The sequence below is a fragment of the Anabas testudineus genome, chromosome 1 (assembly GCF_900324465.2).
Source record: "Anabas testudineus chromosome 1, fAnaTes1.2, whole genome shotgun sequence".
Taxonomy (NCBI): Eukaryota; Metazoa; Chordata; class Actinopteri; order Anabantiformes; family Anabantidae; genus Anabas; species Anabas testudineus.
The window spans coordinates 6,110,242-6,129,015 of NC_046610.1; the positions used below are offsets into that span (position 1 = coordinate 6,110,242).

General features: G+C 38.6%; 1 protein-coding gene across 3 annotated transcripts; it reads left to right on the plus strand.

Moving 5' to 3' along the window:
* Positions 1-79: 79 nt before the first annotated feature.
* On the plus strand, positions 80-18,572 carry LOC113161458 (proto-oncogene vav). 3 transcript variants are annotated; one of them, XM_026359054.1, is made up of 30 exons: positions 80-164; positions 2,101-2,298; positions 2,748-2,843; positions 2,927-3,043; positions 5,327-5,443; positions 7,793-7,851; positions 8,242-8,307; positions 9,287-9,395; positions 9,597-9,692; positions 9,811-9,879; positions 9,963-10,066; positions 10,156-10,255; positions 12,195-12,290; positions 12,383-12,451; positions 12,542-12,628; positions 12,711-12,796; positions 12,899-13,034; positions 13,147-13,256; positions 13,818-13,919; positions 14,010-14,104; positions 14,186-14,205; positions 14,347-14,383; positions 14,565-14,701; positions 15,698-15,763; positions 15,950-15,981; positions 16,856-16,966; positions 17,146-17,233; positions 17,407-17,536; positions 18,105-18,253; positions 18,356-18,572. In XM_026359054.1, the coding sequence occupies exons 3-30, from the start codon at positions 2,757-2,759 to the stop codon at positions 18,407-18,409; spliced, it is 2,529 nt and encodes an 842-aa protein (XP_026214839.1). In that variant the 5' UTR covers positions 80-164; positions 2,101-2,298; positions 2,748-2,756; the 3' UTR covers positions 18,410-18,572. The 3 variants fall into 3 exon arrangements, with proteins under 3 accessions (XP_026214839.1, XP_026214840.1, XP_026214841.1); XM_026359055.1 differs by lacking the exon at positions 80-164 and having other exon boundaries at positions 2,098-2,298; positions 9,600-9,692; XM_026359056.1 differs by lacking the exon at positions 80-164 and having other exon boundaries at positions 2,099-2,298; positions 14,565-14,581.
* The last annotated feature ends 202 nt before the right edge of the window (positions 18,573-18,774 follow it).

The following is an 18,774-nucleotide window of genomic DNA, read 5'->3' on the forward strand; positions in this document are numbered from 1 at the left end:
ACCCCACGCTGAACAGCAAATCGCTACCCAGGAATCAGCCTGAGCTCTCAAGAGGTGGAGAACGCAGGTTTAGGCATGCCAGGAGAGACGGATGAGTGTTGCAAAAACAAGAAGGTGGAGGGGGGGAATGTTACAGCTGTCAAGTCCTGTCAAGTCAGAGATAGGTATGTATCCATGGTGGTGTGTCTGTCTGTCCAGGTAGTACTTTAGGAGACACAGTATCTGCAGGTAGAGCTGTGATGTGTATAAGAGTGACATCTAGTGCTGAAGTACAAGATAGACGAAGGCCTTTTAAAGGGGCAGTTCACAAAGTTAGCACATAAAGGTCAGATTACTCATTTTGAGGATTGTGACTCATCCTGTGTTAGTGTACTTTATGCCATCTGTTACTCTGGAGGAGGTTTGTCAAGTGTGTGCTAACACAAAGTCTGTCTGTACTATACAGCGTGTATGTAGAGTTATGGGTAATAGTTGTGTTTGTAGCTAGTTGCACTCTATTCTAAAACTCAGCAAAATTTCTTGAAGGTTTGCCAACTTTATTGACATGCAGCCCCCCAACAAGACCCCGTCCTTAATCTGGAAAGATGGGTGGAAGCAAAAATATTATTTGTACGTGTATATAATGTGTTTTTAAGTGTGTGTTGTCACGTCTAATTTAACTTATTACTCCTTAGGGTGATGATCAGTGTTGGGTTTTTTTGATCACATCCCATTGAAATGACATATCAGCATACTTTTCTTTCCATGGAATTTAGTCATTGTTCACAGGAAAGAGTCATCTTATTATTAATGGATCATACATGCAGAACCCCACCCTCGTGTTTTAATACTTAGAGACAGATTATGGAACCACTGTAAAAACATGCATCAAGCATTTACTGTAACCCTGTAATTTCTGCTTTTACAACAGTACAACATGCTTCTCAGAAACATTACACAGTGTGATAATAAAGTTAGTCAGTTGACTTAAGACATTAAAGGATCTGTTCGCCAAAACCACAAGGAAAACAAAGTATTTTCTTGCCTCTTTCTTACTTATCTCATTTGGCATGTAGAGACATGTTGAGGTGTGAAGTGCTGAATATTGTACACTTCTGTCACCACCTCGACGACACTGATAGGATGTGATATGTGGTCATTCAAAGCTTTCAGAAATACAATGTTAAACATTTTAACAACAAATCCTTTAAAGGAGGGAGCACCCTGATACCCGAATGGTTACAGCTTGTGTAACCACAGTTAGTCGTCCTCCTTAGGCCCTTTGCTTCATGTCATACCCCGGCTCTTGTCCCATGTTTCCCATCCACCTTTTCCTAGAATCTAGCAGAGTGATACCCATAGTAATGATGAATGAATGAATTTAAACAAAATTTCTTAATACTCTACATAATTCAGGGTTCTTTGGTTGTAGCCTCAGCTCTGAATCCAAATGTCACATACTTACATGTATGCGCTTCCATGTAAGTCAAACCACCAGTGGGTGGGGTGAGAGAATCTGAGCAGCTGTTTCATTATTCATGGAGCAGCTTTGGGATTTGGAGCAGCTTTAAATGACATGACATGATAGCAGTGTGACTTTCTTGTGTTCAGCTTTAGAACTGATTTTGCAAATGAATTATGAATTGTTTAATAATGTACAAATAAATTATTCACGTGTATATTTTAACCATTATGATACTGTTTACTCTCATTTTAGAGCTGCAACAGTTGATTAAATGTTTTTGTAGAGAAAGAAATTTTCAACTTGATGCCTTTTTATAATTTGTACATTTGATTTACAACCTCCATAAACATTATCTACTTGCATTAATTAATGTCATATAACCACAAATTAGGTCATACAGTATCACCATATTAGAAATGTATGAGTGTTCTTCTAAATAATGTTGTGGTAGCATTAATTTTTTTGTTAAACTTGTGTTCTGTGCTGCAAACAAATAAACACACACTCCTATCTGATCTCAGTTTTACATTCATGCACCATTTCACATACGGATCACACTGTTTTTTATCAACTTGTACCACTCGCAGCAGCAGCAGCAGCAACAGCAACAGCAACAGCTTTGTGTGTATGTGCGTGTGTTTGTGTGAATGTGACAGTGTAAGGGCGCGTCAGAGGAAAAAGGAAGTTGCGGGATGAAGTTAAAAGTCTTCGACACAGTGCAGCTCTGCAGAACACCCACCACGGAAGAAAGGCAGAACGAGAGCGCCGAAGTCTGAAAATGAGATAATGAAAGGGAGACGAGGAGGTGAACATCAAGAACGAAGGCATAGACGTGACAGGAGAAACTACTGAAGGTGAGAGCTGATTGTAATACTAATTCTACATTTCTATTCTGTTAGAGGAACAGCAGTGGCCTTTTGTTATTGAAAAAGTTCAAGAAGGAAACCTTAATAACTTTGCTGAAGGCTAACTGACTTGGTCTGAGACTGAACAGTATTCAGTAATTACCATGTCCACTTGTAGTTTAATAAGAAAAAGTGATCTGTATAAAAGTTGCCATGCTTTAAGAGGTTTATGTATGTACGAATCCTGAGAGTGAATGCTCTCATTTCCATTCAGTGTGAACTCAACTGATGAGCTTCAAAGCGTTGTTCTCCACTCGTCCAGAGTGCACTAACTAACTAACAATCTGACAAACTGGTTCCTCGCTGCTGGGTTTTGTGCAGAACAACAGTGATTGCTGGTTACTGGGAGTTGTGCCTGTGTGGACACATTTGATCAGATCATGTAATCTATTACTCAGAAAACAAAGATGGAACTGTGGCGGCAGTGTGCGGTGTGGTTGATCGACTGCCGAGTCCTTCCTGAGAACCATCGTGTTACATTAGAGGGTGCACAGGTAAGTTAGCTGTGTCACATATGTTCACACATCTGTAACACACATTTTGGTTGCTGAGTTTTAATTCGGTGTTTGTGTGTAAGGTGTGTGACCTGGCTCAGGCTCTGAGAGATGGCGTGCTGCTTTGCCAGTTGCTCAACAACCTGCTGCCTCAGGCCATCAACCTGAAAGAGATTAACCTGCGGCCACAGATGTCCCAGGTAACACACAAACCTTTCATGTCCTGATCCAGGCTATTTTCATACCAACCAGCACGGAAGTCCCGAGGTTGTCCGATAGGAAAATGTTGTGATCTGTATCTATCTATATGCGGCACCATGTGTAGAGAGCAAGTGGGATTATGATAATGAACAAGAAAGATAGATAGATAATCAACCAAAGCACAAAAACACCTTATCACATATGTTGTCTCTTATTAAGAACTTAAAGTTTTGATTTATAAATGCTGTTTATACAATACAACTTTATCCACCTTCTCCCCTTTCAAATGAACTCGTTTCAGAATTTAGCTGAAATAACTGACACTAGTTTGAAGGAAGATAGAATAGTTTAACGATGTCCAAAGTTACACAACAAGAGGGAGGTTTTAGCTTTGCCCTTCCATTGCTTCTTCATAAATGCTGGTTTTATTTAGAAAATCTAAGAAAGTACAAAATAAAAAAACTGCATCTGTATCTAGATAATAAGACGTTTGGGAAATTTGGGAACTTTCTTGCTGAGAGTAACATGACAAAACTGCTATTCCTCTTTGTGTCTGAGGGATGTATGAAGCTACAGCAGCAGTTAACTGACTGAGCTTAGCACATAGACTTGAAATATGAGGAAATGGCTAGCCTGAACACATTACACTTTTTGTTTTGTGTTGAATAAAAGAAATGAGATCTATCGTGTTAGAGTTAAGCTGTACGCTTTTTGCTTCACAGTTATCACACAAACATGAGAATGATATCAGTAAAAGCAAATTAGCTCGTTTCCCAAAATGTCAAATAATTCTTCAGGTCCACACTAAATCATGATTCCAAATTTGACAAGGATCTGTTCACGAGCGTATAAAAAGAGCGACCAGAGGCAGACAGAATTAGAAGAGGCGTACCAAAAATATGAGATGAAGACATGAGAAAGACAGAGACAGTATGGCAAAGACAAGCTGTCACATGGTAGGGTTCCTCTCGAGGGACGTCCTTATACATCTGTCTGTTAGGACTCTCTGTGATGCCTTAACAGTGTGTGTCTGTCTGTCTGTGTGTGTGCGTGCGTGTGCAGGAATTAATATGCTACCACACGTGCAATGTGAAACTCTGGGAAATCCTTTAAGGTCCAGGGTGGTTAAGAAACATCCGGTGACTAATAGTAGCTGAGCAGGAGTCCACTCTGACGCGTACATGCGCGCGCACACACAAACACCTGATGACATTACACAAGTAGAGGATCTTCCCAGTGCTACTGCAATACGTTTTACTACAGAATGAGTTACTGTTGCAAGGATGAATATATTCCAGTTTGCTCATATGAAGTCCCAAGTGATGTGATGTGTGCAGCAGTATCTGTCAGAACTCAACGTTTCCCCTTTTCTTAAATTAGAGTTCTGCATTTCCCACTGCTGAGCAGAGAGAGAGAAAGAAAGAGAGAGAGGGAGAGCAGCTTGTTCAGGAAGTTATGTAAAACAGCATATGTCTGACCACCATGTCAGTCAGACTGTGCACTGTGCTCTCTGTGGTTTCTATTGTAGCAACGCTTCAGCTTTAATACTCTGCTTCGTGTATTTATTATTTTAGTATCAGACATTTCTTCATAACGGTGCAGTAGTTTGTATGCTCTTGTGGTCCATGTGGCTGATTAGCATTTTCATACACTTTGATCAAGTTTTTTGTGTGGCTTTTTGTAATCGTGTGTATGTATCTGCTCCCAGCTGAGTCTATTTTACTATTCATTCTTATCATGTGCTTTCTTGCGCTACATTTTATTAAGTATTTAGATGTTTATCCAAGAGACAGTACAAGTACACACGTTGAATACTCAAGTAAAAGTCTTAAGCTTTAAAAGGAACAACACTTAAAGTAGAAATGCCACTTTCAATTCTTTACTCAAACACTACATACATGCGCTACACAAAAGGAAAAGTATTCCACTAAGAAAACAATGTATTTTATACACCGTGTTGCACAAATGTTCTAAAATGAAACTAAAGAAGTAGAAAAGTTATAGTGCTTCTAAACCAATAAAAACCAAACGTGTCTTTTACCCTCTCCAATAATATAAATACCTCCAAACTGTACTTAAGTGCAACACTTGAGTAACTGTAGTTAGTTTTTAAGGCTGTTCTTTTTGTTTAAGTTGTGTCTTGCTAAAGAAATTATATTTAATGTTTGTGTCTGTTCTTCATTATGTTTTTTTTTTTTTTTTTTTTTTTACAAAGCATAAATGATATTGAATTAACTGACTAATTGTTTCAGCACAAACGTTGTGTTCATGTTTGTGTTTAGTTCCTTTGCCTGAAGAATATCCGCACGTTCCTGGGAGTTTGTCAAGACAGGTTTCATCTGAAAAAGAATGAACTGTTTGAAGCCTTTGACCTGTTTGATGTTCGAGACTTCGCAAAGGTATCTGCACACCACATCTATATATCTATTTATTTATATATCTTTCTGTCTAATGCAGAGCAGCACGTAAGGCATTGTGCACTCATACTCCAGTCATTATGGTAAAAATCAGAAGCGTGAACAAAGTCCTCCTGCCTTCTCACTGCAGCTTGCAGACACCCACATACCCCTAACAGGAAGTAGCTTGGTGATTTTTTTAATTGAAGCGGCTGAGTGAATGCATGAATTCAGTATTTCGCAGGTCTCTTTCACTTTCGGTGCAGAGCAGCCGCAGCACTCTAGTGTGAAATGCAGTACACTAGAAACCTGCACTTGTCTTATTTGTATTTACAAAGTTAGAGGATGCAGAGTTTTTAAGAACAGTATCAACACAAAGTGGAACCCTGACTGTGCAATATTTTTAAAGTTTATATACATACAGTGGTTGACAGAAAGTTGTTGTCACTGAGCTTCCTCTTAAGTGAAATGAGGCTGAGAATGAAACACATTTGATCCTCTACTGTCCTTTTTATTATGGGCTCCACATTTGTCCAGAAAATGGATGATGTGAGTCTTAGTATGCTTCACATGACAGATGAGGGTAGATAAAGTATTTTACATATAAGACCTTTGACATATCTCAGTATTTTGAATAGGCTTTATTTTATTTTATTTTATTTTATTTTATTTTATTTTATTTTACCTCGGCTCTGTCAATGATGTGACAAGTGTGTTTTAAATCCATGTGGGCTGTCCACCTTTAGATGTACGACCTATAAATAAAAAAATATGCTTATTCGTTCATTCACCCCACTGTGAAAATAATTCAGTAAATATACTTCTTTTATTTAAAGTACATTAGTAAACATCAAGTAATGACTTTGACAACACTAGTGTTACTTTATTGGATTGTTATTACTGCAGTATTTTACTATTATAGATAGAAATAAAGCACATGTAGTATCTTTGATTAGATTGTTGGCTTTTTTTCTTCTTTTTATGTCATTCAGGACTGTTCAGTTATTTAAAAACTACAGAAATCAATTCATTTATGGTGTAACAGCTAAAAATACATGGAGAACGGAGATTTGTTTGTTTCTAGTTGCTAATTTTTATTCCCAGCTACACACTGTAGTGGGAAACTACGTAATAAATCTTTAACAATGTATTATATTTTACAGGCTTATCTTATTTTTATGTGAAGTAGAAATCTACATGCTACAGAAGTATAATTGGTTGTAACAGAAGTGTCACCAGTTCAGTTGGGAACCTTTGTTGCATGTCGTGCCCGCTCTCTCTTCCTGTGTTTCTGTCGCTCTACTGAACTATCAAATGAAGGCTCAAAATGCAAAAAAAAAAAAAAAAGTAAAGTGGCATGATTTGAAATCAGTCACATAAATTCCAGTCAAGATTGTACTGCAGTAAATATAGTACTTAATACTTGAGTGTAGGTACTTTCTTCACTATTGATGGCTTATTGCGGGTGGTAACACGGAACTGCTTAAAATACATGGAGCTGAATGTTGATGTTCTCCTTTCTGCTCTCATTTTGGGAAATACAAATAAAGATGAGGCACGCGATAGCACTCTAATGTTTGCACATGAAATATAAGGCTGCAGTCCACACCTGGTTCAATAAGAATGACACTAAAACAGGAAGGGAGGAACATCTGCTTTAGTTAACAATATCCACCTACCGACACCTCAAAATTTCACTGAGCTGAATTTTTATTTGACTTTGGACAGAAATATGTCGGTTTCCAGTTTTAACACTGTGTTGAGATAATCTGCTGCTAGCTGCATGTATACATCTACTTATCTAATTGTTCTGAGCAAACAAATGCATTTCCCCTGTTGGAAAATACCATTGTTGTTAGATGGCTGTAGGTTGAAATGAATCCATTCCGATGTTTGTTTTTTCTCTTAACTTTTTCTACAAACCTTCACTTCTTGTTCTGTTCGTTTCTCCTTTTTCCTTCTTGAATGAAAGCAAAAAATGATTTTAGGAAGGGAACTCCGTTATATCCTAGTTTATAAAATGTTGAAAACCTACATGGATTTCAGGGCACACAGACACATGCTGTTGCTCAATCGTAAATAATAATCCATTTCACTGGAACTGCTATGTGACACCTTTTGAGTTTGCTTCTGATTGCATCTCTCATGAAATTTGTTTCATGAGATCAATCATCACGATACTATACTTCTCATTGAGTCAAACAGAATAAGAGTGAAACCGTGTCAGAGCAGCATTATTCAGTGTTGAAGTTTAAGGTGTGAAACTGCTCTCTCTGTTTTCTCCCCTGTCTGTGTCTCACACTTAATGTAACACACTAATGATGTACCTCTTTGTGTGTTTGTGTACGACAGGTCATAGATACTTTATCCACTCTGTCTCATTCACACATTGCGATACAAAGAGGATACCAGTAAGTAGTTTCCTTCCTCTTTTGCATAATTTGGGCGTAAATGCAATTCTTTTAACATTTTATTGTAAATGTCCTATTTAACATAAGCATAAAAAAAGGTTTGTAACACAGTACCAGTAACACATTTCTAGTAAAAGGACATTTTATGTGTTGATAAATGCAAAGTTTTTTTCAACACTAACATATTTACGTTATTAGACCAGAGTATTATTATGTTCTTGTTTATTACCTCTTCATAACAACATGTACTTCATCACATAAACACATCAGCTTAGAGCTACATTACAGATACAGTAACAATTAATAACTTTCATTTAATTACTATCTATATATCATTGTAATTACGCCTTCTCTTTCACCATCCTAACATTACCTCAAACACTCCTCCAGGCCTTTTCCTTTGGAAGGATATGCTGCTGATGATGAGATCTACAGCGGCCTGTCTGATCAGATAGAGTAAGTTGTTTTTCTTAAATGTTATAATGATGAACTTGAGGAAAAAGAAAAAAATTCTTATTGTTTTGTACCGTAAAAAAAACACATTCGTTTTTACATTAGTGAGTCAAAATACACAATTTACTATGATGTCACCTGCAGTGTTCAAAACCATGTGCAACCTGAGGAATGATCTTCTGCCCAGACACATGCCCACCAACAAAAAGCAGTTTTTTAAGCTTTAATGTTGACGTCACCCACTATAGTTACTTTATCTGTACTAAGATTGAATATCTAATTAAGGATGGGAGGACTTTGAGAGGCTGAGAGTGAGGCTCTTCACTGAGTTTCAACTATGTTTAGGTTTATTGTTGCTACTCCTCCACCCCGACCTGTGCTTCTAGGAACACGATAATTAAGATGACTGGGGGAATTGACTCATTCAGACTGACATTTTTTTCCTGCTGTAGCCAGGTTTCAATAAGACAAAAAAAAAAATCGATTTGATGATTATTCATCAAGTCATGTACTAACAGGAATGTAGACGACAGAAGTCTGATATTTAATTTCCACATTTGATTGTTTCGTTTTTATTTTGTTCTGTGAGAGAAGTTGTCTTTTTTTTTTTCGAGATTACACGACACAGAAGATCACACATCATTTCGAATACAATACATACCATGTAGATAAAAACATGATTGTCCTGCAATAACTATTGTAAAACATGAAGGCTGTTAAAAATATTTTGGACAGCTTGCAGTATGTATGGTGTTTGTGACTTGTACCTCATGTGGTCACAGCTTCAGGGTCATCTTCTTGTCACTCCTTCATCACTAGATGATGGAGTGCTCCTTACCTAATCTAATATGCAAATTAGGATACGTAAAAAACAAACAAACAAAGGTTTTCTAATGTGTCATACCTTTTCAGTATTTCTACATTTGTGCTTGTCATTTCAATGAGGGCAGGTCAGAATTATAATGTTTGTATTGTTTATCAGTGACACGGTGGATGAGGATGACGACCTATACGACTTTGTGGAGGACGAGGAGAATGAAGGGGATGAGATCTATGAAGATTTAATGAGGACAGATGAGCCACCTGAAACTGTAAGTTGCCCCCTTCACAACTCTATACTAACAAAAGCAGGGATTGGCTGTATAAAATCCAGAGTTGTGTTTGTGCTTGAGCGTGTAAACTTGTTGTTTGTTACTTTTAATACTGTATGAAAATGTTATTTCTAGGACTAGATAAATACTTTAATCTTCACAATTATGAATAAAACCTGCATTATGTGTGTGTTTATGCAGCAGCAGAAGACTGGCATAGACAAACGAGAGTGCTGTCTGCAGGAGATCAGACAAACAGAAGAGAAATACTCTGACACACTGGAATCTATATTACAGGTGTGCACACAACCTCGGTCTTATACACATACTGTATAGATCACACACATGCACAGACACACTCAAGGCTGCAAACAGGCTGCAAAATAGTAACATCCTCCCCTTTACTTTTGTGCAGCACTTTATGAAGCCGCTTGAAAGGTTTCTCGATGAACAAGAAATTGAGAGTATTTTCATCAACATAGAGGTATGGGAGCAGATCATGTACAGGTTTACTTTCAGGTATTACCTATGCTTATATGTTTTGTTTGTGTGTGTGCGCAAACCTAGGATTTAACTCACACCCATCGTGGTTTGTTGGAGGAGGTCAGGAGCTCCATCTTGTCTTATGGTGCCAGGAATCTTTACCAGGTGTTTCTGAACTACAAGGAGAGGTACGCACATTCGTCGTTCATTGTACAAATACACGAAAACACAATCACATGTATGTTATAATATGTTTTGATGCTCTCCTCTCCTGTAGGCTCTTACTGTACGGTCGCTACTGTAGTCAGGTGGAAGCAGCAACAAAACAACTCGACAGTCTTTCGAATATGCGGGAGGATATCAGGATGAAACTGGAGGTGAGGAACTTTAAAAACTGAACCACAGGGGATGTGTGATTCTAAACTGAAAATGTTTTCACATGTGTGCCTTAACTTGGACATAAATAGCAGATGATGTGTACTTCTTTTAACAAATCTGTGCCACTTCTCTCTGAACTTAAGTTTGGCCCTATCAAATGCAACAGTGTGATGGTGGAAAGCCAGTGAGTGATTCAGTAGCTGCTATGTACTCATGATGCCTATTAGCTGTTAATACAGTATTTGCTTTTAATTACTGCTGTGTTCTACAGTTTGACTGAGTCAGACCTGTGCCCCCCTCAATACATGAAAACTTAATATTGCTCATGGATAATCATTGAATGCCTCAGAAACCTAAAGAAAGCAGAGTGTAAAACCTAAAATGTAATGCATGATCACTGAACATCAACAAGCAGCAGTGAATGCAATAAATGAATGAGCACAGCTTCATCTCCCAGCTTATTATCATTAATCATTAATAAAATATCTATAATAAACATCTCTCAGGTATAAGAGACGGGTATAAAACAGTTTATTACTGTCCTGACCTGATCCTATGACGAAATGTGACTGAAGATTCACCCCGGTAAAAAAAAATTGCAGAGCCTAGATAATCTATTTTTGTGTGTGTGTGTGTGATGAGGCAGCAGTTTCATGGAAAGACAGACTGGTGTACACATTGTGTCTTGGGCAACACAACCCAGAAACAAATCAGGAAGCGATAAAACTTTTCTGCTGGATGAGCAACTTCAGTTGGAAGGAATGTAACCCACTTTGGACAATCAGCATTTTAACATTTCAGCAGGTAGGATCGAGGTATTAGTCATAAAGAAGATGCTGATTTTCCAACCAGCTGATTACCCTGCCAAGGACATGTTGGTTACTTTTGGTTTTACATAGCACTTTTTGCAAAAATGGCAGTTTTGGTTCCCACTTTGGTCAAAACCAAAATATCTTGACTGAGACTTCCTGGCTGACTATGAAATTTTGTACAGACATACAGGACATGGTGTGCAGAGATTGAATATGAGAATTTTCTCATTTCATTTTCATTTATCAGGTGAAACATGATCTCGGTCTCTGATTGACTTGGAAGTCACATAGCTACCACTTAGTCAATGCTTTCCCAGCATTTAGACCACTAGTTTGTGGTTTGCTGCTGAATTGTGCAGCATGTGTCTGGTATGCTTTAACATCTATGACTCAGCCTTAATGCACACTAGGCTTGTTGACTTTTGGGCGATCATTTAAATGACACCAGCCACTAATAGGAGTAAACAAAGCAATAATTAATCTTGCTGTTTGAGGTTTCCAATGAACACAGAAACATGTTTTCTGTATGTCTTCCAACAACGTCCAGCTGGAACAGGTGCTTCTCAGATTGAGCCCACCAATAAATCTGCAGTAATACAATTATAGGACCTACTGTATTATCCAGTAAAGAGTTTACCTACCTAGGCTTTCTGGGTTATCCCAAAGTATTGTTGCAATGACTTGTTTGGAGTATCAGTGCAATCATGCGATCGGTATAGTGCTGCAGCATTTGCTTATTGGTAGTATACATGCAGTAATGGTCTCTTGACTTCAGGGAATTCACATTCTGAATGTGTATCTTACCACTCAACACTGAACAGAGAATATTTTTATCTAACTCTTGGTTAAAATTTTGGTTTCTTCTCTGCATCACAGCGTTATTCTCTCTTGTCGTTGGTTGTTCATTAACTGGCAACTTTAATGATGTTAACTATAATTGTGGCCTACGCTTGGTATGAAACCGAAACACAGTTCTGTGGTTTTGCCCACCCCGACCACAAGGGGGAAAGTTTTGTTTCAGCATCGCATTTGACCTCCAGGTAAAGTAGCAGGACTGCTGAGTCTGCCACGCAACATTCAGTCACACACCTGCTGCAGACGTTCACTTGTCTCTCTATTTTTTTAGGAGTGTTCTAAAAGAGCCAATAGTGGACGTTTTTCTCTTAGAGATTTACTCATGGTTCCTATGCAGAGAGTCCTCAAATACCATCTGCTGTTACAGGTAGGTTTGTGTGTGCATTTGATTTGAGTCATCCTTTTTTCTGCTAGTTCTATGTAGCAGCTGTAATTGGACGGACATATTTGTGTTTGTAGGAGTTGGTGAAACACACCACTGATGCAACAGACAAGGAAAACCTACGCACAGCTCTTGATGCCATGAGAGTAAGTGTGTGTGTGTGTGTGTTTCTATCAGTCTCTCACTTACATTTATGATATTTATACATTAATTAATTTGCCTTTGTGTGTTTCCAGGACTTGGCACAGTGCGTGAACGAGGTGAAGCGAGACAATGAGATCATCAAACAGATCACCACCTTCCAGTTGTCCATAGAAAACATGGTGAAGTCACAGTTTTTTTTTTTTAACATGTGTTTTTTCCTAGTTGCTTTGTTTATTTATTCTCCTCTCTTTTGCTCTTTAGACTCAGTCTCTAGCTATGTATGGTCGTCCGAAGATTGATGGAGAGCTGAAGATCAGCAGCTCAGAGAAAAGGTCTAAACAGGACAGGTGTGTTTTGTTAATGTCTCAGTGTGTCTTTCCATGAATGTGAGCCTGTGTTGTATCTGGACTGTATCTTCATGTTCTCTCTGTGTGCTTTGCTGTATGCAGGTATGCATTTCTGTTTGACAGAGCCTTGTTCATATGTAAGAAGAAGAGCGGAGAGACATTCGAGCTAAAGGAGATCATTGAACTAAATAACTACCAGATACGAGATGAACCCACAGGAGAGAAGGACAAAAAAAAGGTTTCTCCTCTGCCCCTTCATCCTGTAGCAACAGTTGCCTAATTATGCCAGATAGTACGTACATACATACATACATACAGCTGACGTTATGCGTGTTTATGTGTGTGAACAGTGGTCATACGTGTTCCTTCTGCTGGAGTGCTATGGGAGGTGTGGCTATGATTTATTCTTCAAAACCAGAGAACTGAAGAAGAAGTGGCTGGAACAGTTTGAGATGGCTCTGTGAGTTACCACACACAAACGGAAACACACAGAAGAATTCTTGCAAAAGATAAATACAACACTTCTGTCCAGTGAACAGAGTTTAAATAAATCATAAAATCAACGCGTGTGTCTGCGACAAATCTTTGTTTTTACCTTAAAAGGTTTGGGGTTAGTTAGAAATGTGATTAATTTCTATAATTGATGATCTGTGATTATTCTCTGTTGTACTAACATATGTGCAAAAAAATCATAGTCATTCACAATGTTAACATTGTGTTTGCTTTATTTCTGATCAATTTGATGTGAATCTGCTTCTCCTCAAAAACAAGGACATTTCTAAGTGAACCTAAATTTCTGAACAACGTATTGATTAAAAGTCAATACAGTATTTTTGAAAATCAATATTTCATCACAAAACATAGTTAATTGTGTATTATTGACTTTGATTAAACGTAATACTGTTATAATTTGTATCTGCATCAAAGTCAAACCACCTGTTAGATTAAAATGGGGAAAAAAGAGCTCATTGAATGTATGGCTCCTCAGCTTTTGTCAAACAGCTTTACTTCACGGTTTCAGGTCAAATTTGTGTCCAGAGAACTCCACAGCCAACAACCATGACTTCCAGATGCACTGCTTTGAGGAGACCGCCTCCTGCAAGGCCTGCTCAATGCTGTTAAGGTACTTTTGTCCCACTAAATATTTTTATATTAAAGGAAAGAAAAAGACCAAAGGCTGTTGAGACTGAATCTCTCCATCTGTCGCCTGCAGAGGGATATTCTTCCAGGGCTACCGCTGCACTCGCTGTAAAATGGCTGCACACAAAGAGTGTTTAGGCCGAGTCCCTGCCTGTGGACGCAACTCAGGTCTGTAAACATGCACATGAATGTGTTTGAATACAGCTTCTAATCTGCATGATGAATAATTCTTACACTGATCCATTACAGATGCTGGCACTATGAGGAAGGTAAGACTCCATTATCTGATATTTGGGTAATGTTTTATATCATTTAGGTAGAAGACGACATTTTATGTTTCATTTTATTTGTGCTGTTAGATAAAACATGAGGTACATTTGCTTCACTTCTTCTGTCTTCTGTTTCTCCAGAATAAAACACAGAGGTCCTCCGGACATTCCAACCTTGGTAGGAAATAGATCATATAATCCTCTAAACAGCACATTTTTGTACTCTTGATAAAACATTACAGCGTTGTGGTCGTTTATTCTCCAAAACGCACTCCAAAGTAAATGAATTATTTCATAGAATTAATCTGCTTGCATTGCACAACATCTTAACACCTTCTCCTCCTTGCTCTTAACCTCAGGATTTCCTAAGATGGAGGTATGTCAGGAGTATTATGGGTTGCCCCCACCTCCTGTAGGCTTTGGCCAACCGCTTCACCTCTCCAAAGGTGACATCATTGAGCTTACCAGGGCCGATGTTGAACTGCCGTGGTGGGAGGTAACCAAAATCAAGCATATACACTCTGTATTCTGAAAACTAACGGGGACGCGCATTATTTTGTTGTGTTTTCAAACCTTATTTCCTGTGGTTAATGTGGAGGTGTGAAATGTCTTTTTCATTCTTTTCATTGTTTTTCCTTTATGCTTCTCGTTCTCTGTCTTCCACTTCCTCCCTCGTGCCCAACCTGCACTTCTCTCTGTCTGCAGTCTCAGTGTGAGTCACTTAAAAGGTCTTGATTTGGAAAATAAATCAAACCAAATGGCTGGATTCCATTCAGTGGGCTCAGTTTCAGCGTCCTGGTATTTTTCACTGGTCCACTGTCAAACTGCCATTGTGTGTAAAAGTAATTGTGTTAGTAACACTTGCGTTTTTCTGTGGATAAGGCTTGTTAGATGACATTTGACTCGTAGGCTAGTGTATGAACTGTTGCCAGCTGCCAAAATAAAGACAACTTTATTTATTTAGTTATGTTGCTTTCAAACTTTGAAATAAGCCCTTATTATTATTTTTTAATGATAATTAGAAATATTAAATACATTTCTCTGCAAGTGCTTTGAAATGCTACTGAAATTAGTGACCACAAATGCACGGCAGTAGGATTGTTTTATCTAACATGAATGTTTGATCTAAGTAATGTCAAGTAAAGGGGGAATAATAGGCTTTAATTTGCCATTTTGCTGAATTAGAGTCAAGTGGATCCACAGTGTTTGTTTTTGTTGAATGAATGTTTAATTTGGCTTATTTGCTCACAGTTATGGTGCAGATGTGTCTGCCTCAGCACCACTTCTCCATTATATCTCTTATTATATGCTTATATTAAGTATTTATTGTGATACACCTCCGATCAGTAATTACTGCCAATTATTAGCGAAAGTTGGAAGTTTATAAATTGCTTGCTCATGTTGGTCTGTTGATTCATTATTATGTTGCAATGACTGCTTGATCCACCTCGTCCGGTCATGTGATTTCTGTCTGTGTGTATGTGTCACTCAGGGACGAAACCTGACTGTTGGCCAAATGGGATGGTTCCCCAGCCAAAAAGTTCAGCCTTACCAGTCTGTGAGTAAACACCATGCCCCTCCATCAAACTAAAAATCTCAAAACTTAAAAGTTTGTAGAAAGCTCAGGTGAAATCTCATCACAATAAACAGTTTAGTGTCAGCTTCCACCAGGAAGCATTTCCATCTGTGACACAGAATTTAGCAATTTTACGTCTAACCTCTATTTGATCTCACTCTTTCATAGAGGCCGACACCTGACTTATCTGGCTTCAGCTGGTGAGTATGAACAGGAACTGGTTTAAATCACTTGATGACCTTACTAACCTCATAGCTTTATTTCCTCCTGTGCTGCTGTGCACTGCAACACTGACTGAGAATCAGAAGCCCCGAGCTGAAACAGACAATAACTCTAGTTTACAGCCACAAAAGCAGAACCAGATACTGAAAGGTGTTTAAAGCAGCTGTCAGGACATATTGTTTAATTGTGCCACTGATGGGATTGAATTCCTCACACAGTTGTTTTTCCACATGTAAAATAACTATTAATGTCATTACAATACAGACTGTTGACGCATAATAAGAACAACAGCATAAAATTAAGCTCAGACAGCCACAGTGAACATAAAAAGTGGTATTGCCCTTTAAGTAATATGTAGGATTCCAATATGTTCACTTTGGCACCACCTGGTGGTAATTTGCCTCATTTTACCACCAATATGAAACATTTAACATGAGGCTGCCCCCATTTCTTTAGCCACAGCCCAAAATCAAACCTCAACATCTGTCCTCTGACCTTCAAATCAGATAATTAAAAAAATGAACAGCAGCAGAGAGGGATTCCTCTTTCACTGTAGAACAGAGCAAATGGTAAATATACAATTTTAAGAAAAACAACATTATAGATTATAAATCTGTAAGAATACAGTCTGGGAGGATTCCAAGAACCTCAAGGTGATCTCTCCATCATGAAGACCTGGAAAGAGGAAAGACAGTACAAACACAGAACCTAAGCACATGCAGGAGAAGGAACAAACACAGATAAGGGGATACCTTACAATTTAATTTGTACCTTGTTGTACCCAAGTGTTTCTTTCAATTTGCAAAAATTACGTAGTTTCTCAAAAAGTCCAAATTCTTGCCATGATTGAAGGTTTGCAGGGAACATGGACAGAACCGCTGCCAAAAACCTGCTCATCTCCAGGTCTGATGGAACCTTCCTCGTGCGGCAGAAAGACGGAGGAGAGTTTGCCATTAGCATCAAGTAAGAATCTGCTCAATTCATCACTAACGGCACTTTTTTGATTTTAGAGGAGTTTAAGCTATGTACACAAAACTGTTTCTGTAGTTAGTTTAAAAGTGAACCACAGGGTTTACATAGCCTCTACATGGACGCCGTTGTCAATACTTACCAACTGTGTATATTCCAATCTGCTATCTCAGGTTCAACATGGACATCCGGCACATTAGGATCACGTCCACTGAAGGGTTGTACCGCATCAATGAGAAGAAGGCATTCAAGGGTATAATCGTAAGTCTAACACCTTCATCCAGCTAAAGTCACAGGGCAGAGGAAACACACTCAAACCATTTCTGGTATTGGCAGATGTGAGATGAACCACATTTGCTTCTTTAAACCACAGCAACATGTGTCATGTTTCTTGTGCTCTCTTTCTCCTTCTGGTACTTTCCTCCTTCTGTTAGGAAATGGTTCAGTATTACCAGCAGAACTCTTTGAAGGAGTACTTCAAGGATGTGGACACCACGCTGCGAACACCTTTCAAGCAACCGGAGCAGAGCAACTCGTCTAACAACACGCTGAATACCACACCAGGTAGAGTACATTACACCCTCCTGATTATGAGTGTGCTAATGGAACAGAAAATGGTTTTATTAGAATTCTTGACACTGAAATTACAGCGCTGAGAGAAACGATGGATAAATCCAAGCTAAACAACAACACTACAAAACCTATTTGATTTTAAAGGTGCATGAACTTACAATACATTGATTATACCTGTGGAGTTAATATAGTCTACCTGAGACAAACCAAAATATTTAAATAACCCAATAAAACACAAAGTATGATTAAAATCTGAATGTTTGGCAGACCAAAACCACCAGCATACAAGAAAGATAAGTGTCAGCACAACAAGGAGCAGTCAGGCCAAACGATTGAGGCAGCCCGATGCACTAGCCACCACTTGGCCTAATTATCAGTACTTTGCATCTTCTATTGGTTGTTGTCTTCCATTACCACCTCCCTTACCCACAGTGCAGTTTGTAAAGACATACTGCTGCAAAAAATTCCTCCCTTTAAAACTAGCTTGTGTTAACTTATATAAAAACAAAAGTGTAAAAACCACTGAAACCACTGAAAACGTGGTGTCTCTCTGTCACAGGGGGCAGCATGAAGAGTTTCGGCGTGGCAAGAGCCAGGTATGACTTTTCAGCCAGGGACCGCTCAGAGGTGTCACTGCGAGAAGGAGACACCATCAAAATCCTCAAGAAGGGTAGCAGTGGCTGGTGGAAAGGAGAGGTGTATGGCCGGGTGAGAGTCCACAAACATCCCCACATTTAAAAAAAAAAAAAAAAAAAAAAAAACATTTTCAGGTGTGTGGTCTTACTGTCTGTACTGGTTCTGTGCTCTCAGGTGGGATTATTTCCAGCAAACTATGTGGAGGAGGACTACTCAGACTACTGCTGACATGGCACTAGAGGAGATGTGTAGACCCTGACCCTGAGATATCTGGCGTCCACCGATTGCATTAACCCATATGCACGAGTGTGTCTGTGTGCGTGTGAGAGAGATGCTGTTGCTTGTGATCTAATGACTGTAGTAATGTGAATAAAACTTTTATCAGACCTGATTATGTCTGTTGGAGACCTCCTTCCTAAATCATAGGCATCATTAAGTAGTTATAACAACTTCCACTTGTCTGGGAAAACTTTCTAGGAGCTTTTGTAACTTGGGATTTGACCCTTTAGCCACAAAAGCATTAGTAAGTAACTGCATATACCTAATAAACTGGCAACTGAGTGTACATTTCATTCACTGATTATATCTTGTGC

Excerpts from the sequence above, each read along its gene's own strand:
- LOC113161458 (XM_026359054.1), top strand. The coding sequence starts at position 2,757 with ATGGAACTGTGGCGGCAGTGTGCGGTGTGGTTGATCGACTGCCGAGTC. Across the intron at positions 5,444-7,792 it reads ATGTTCGAGACTTCGCAAAG|GTCATAGATACTTTATCCAC; the intron begins GTATCTGCACAC and ends TGTGTACGACAG. Across the intron at positions 9,880-9,962 it reads GTATTTTCATCAACATAGAG|GATTTAACTCACACCCATCG; the intron begins GTATGGGAGCAG and ends GCGCAAACCTAG.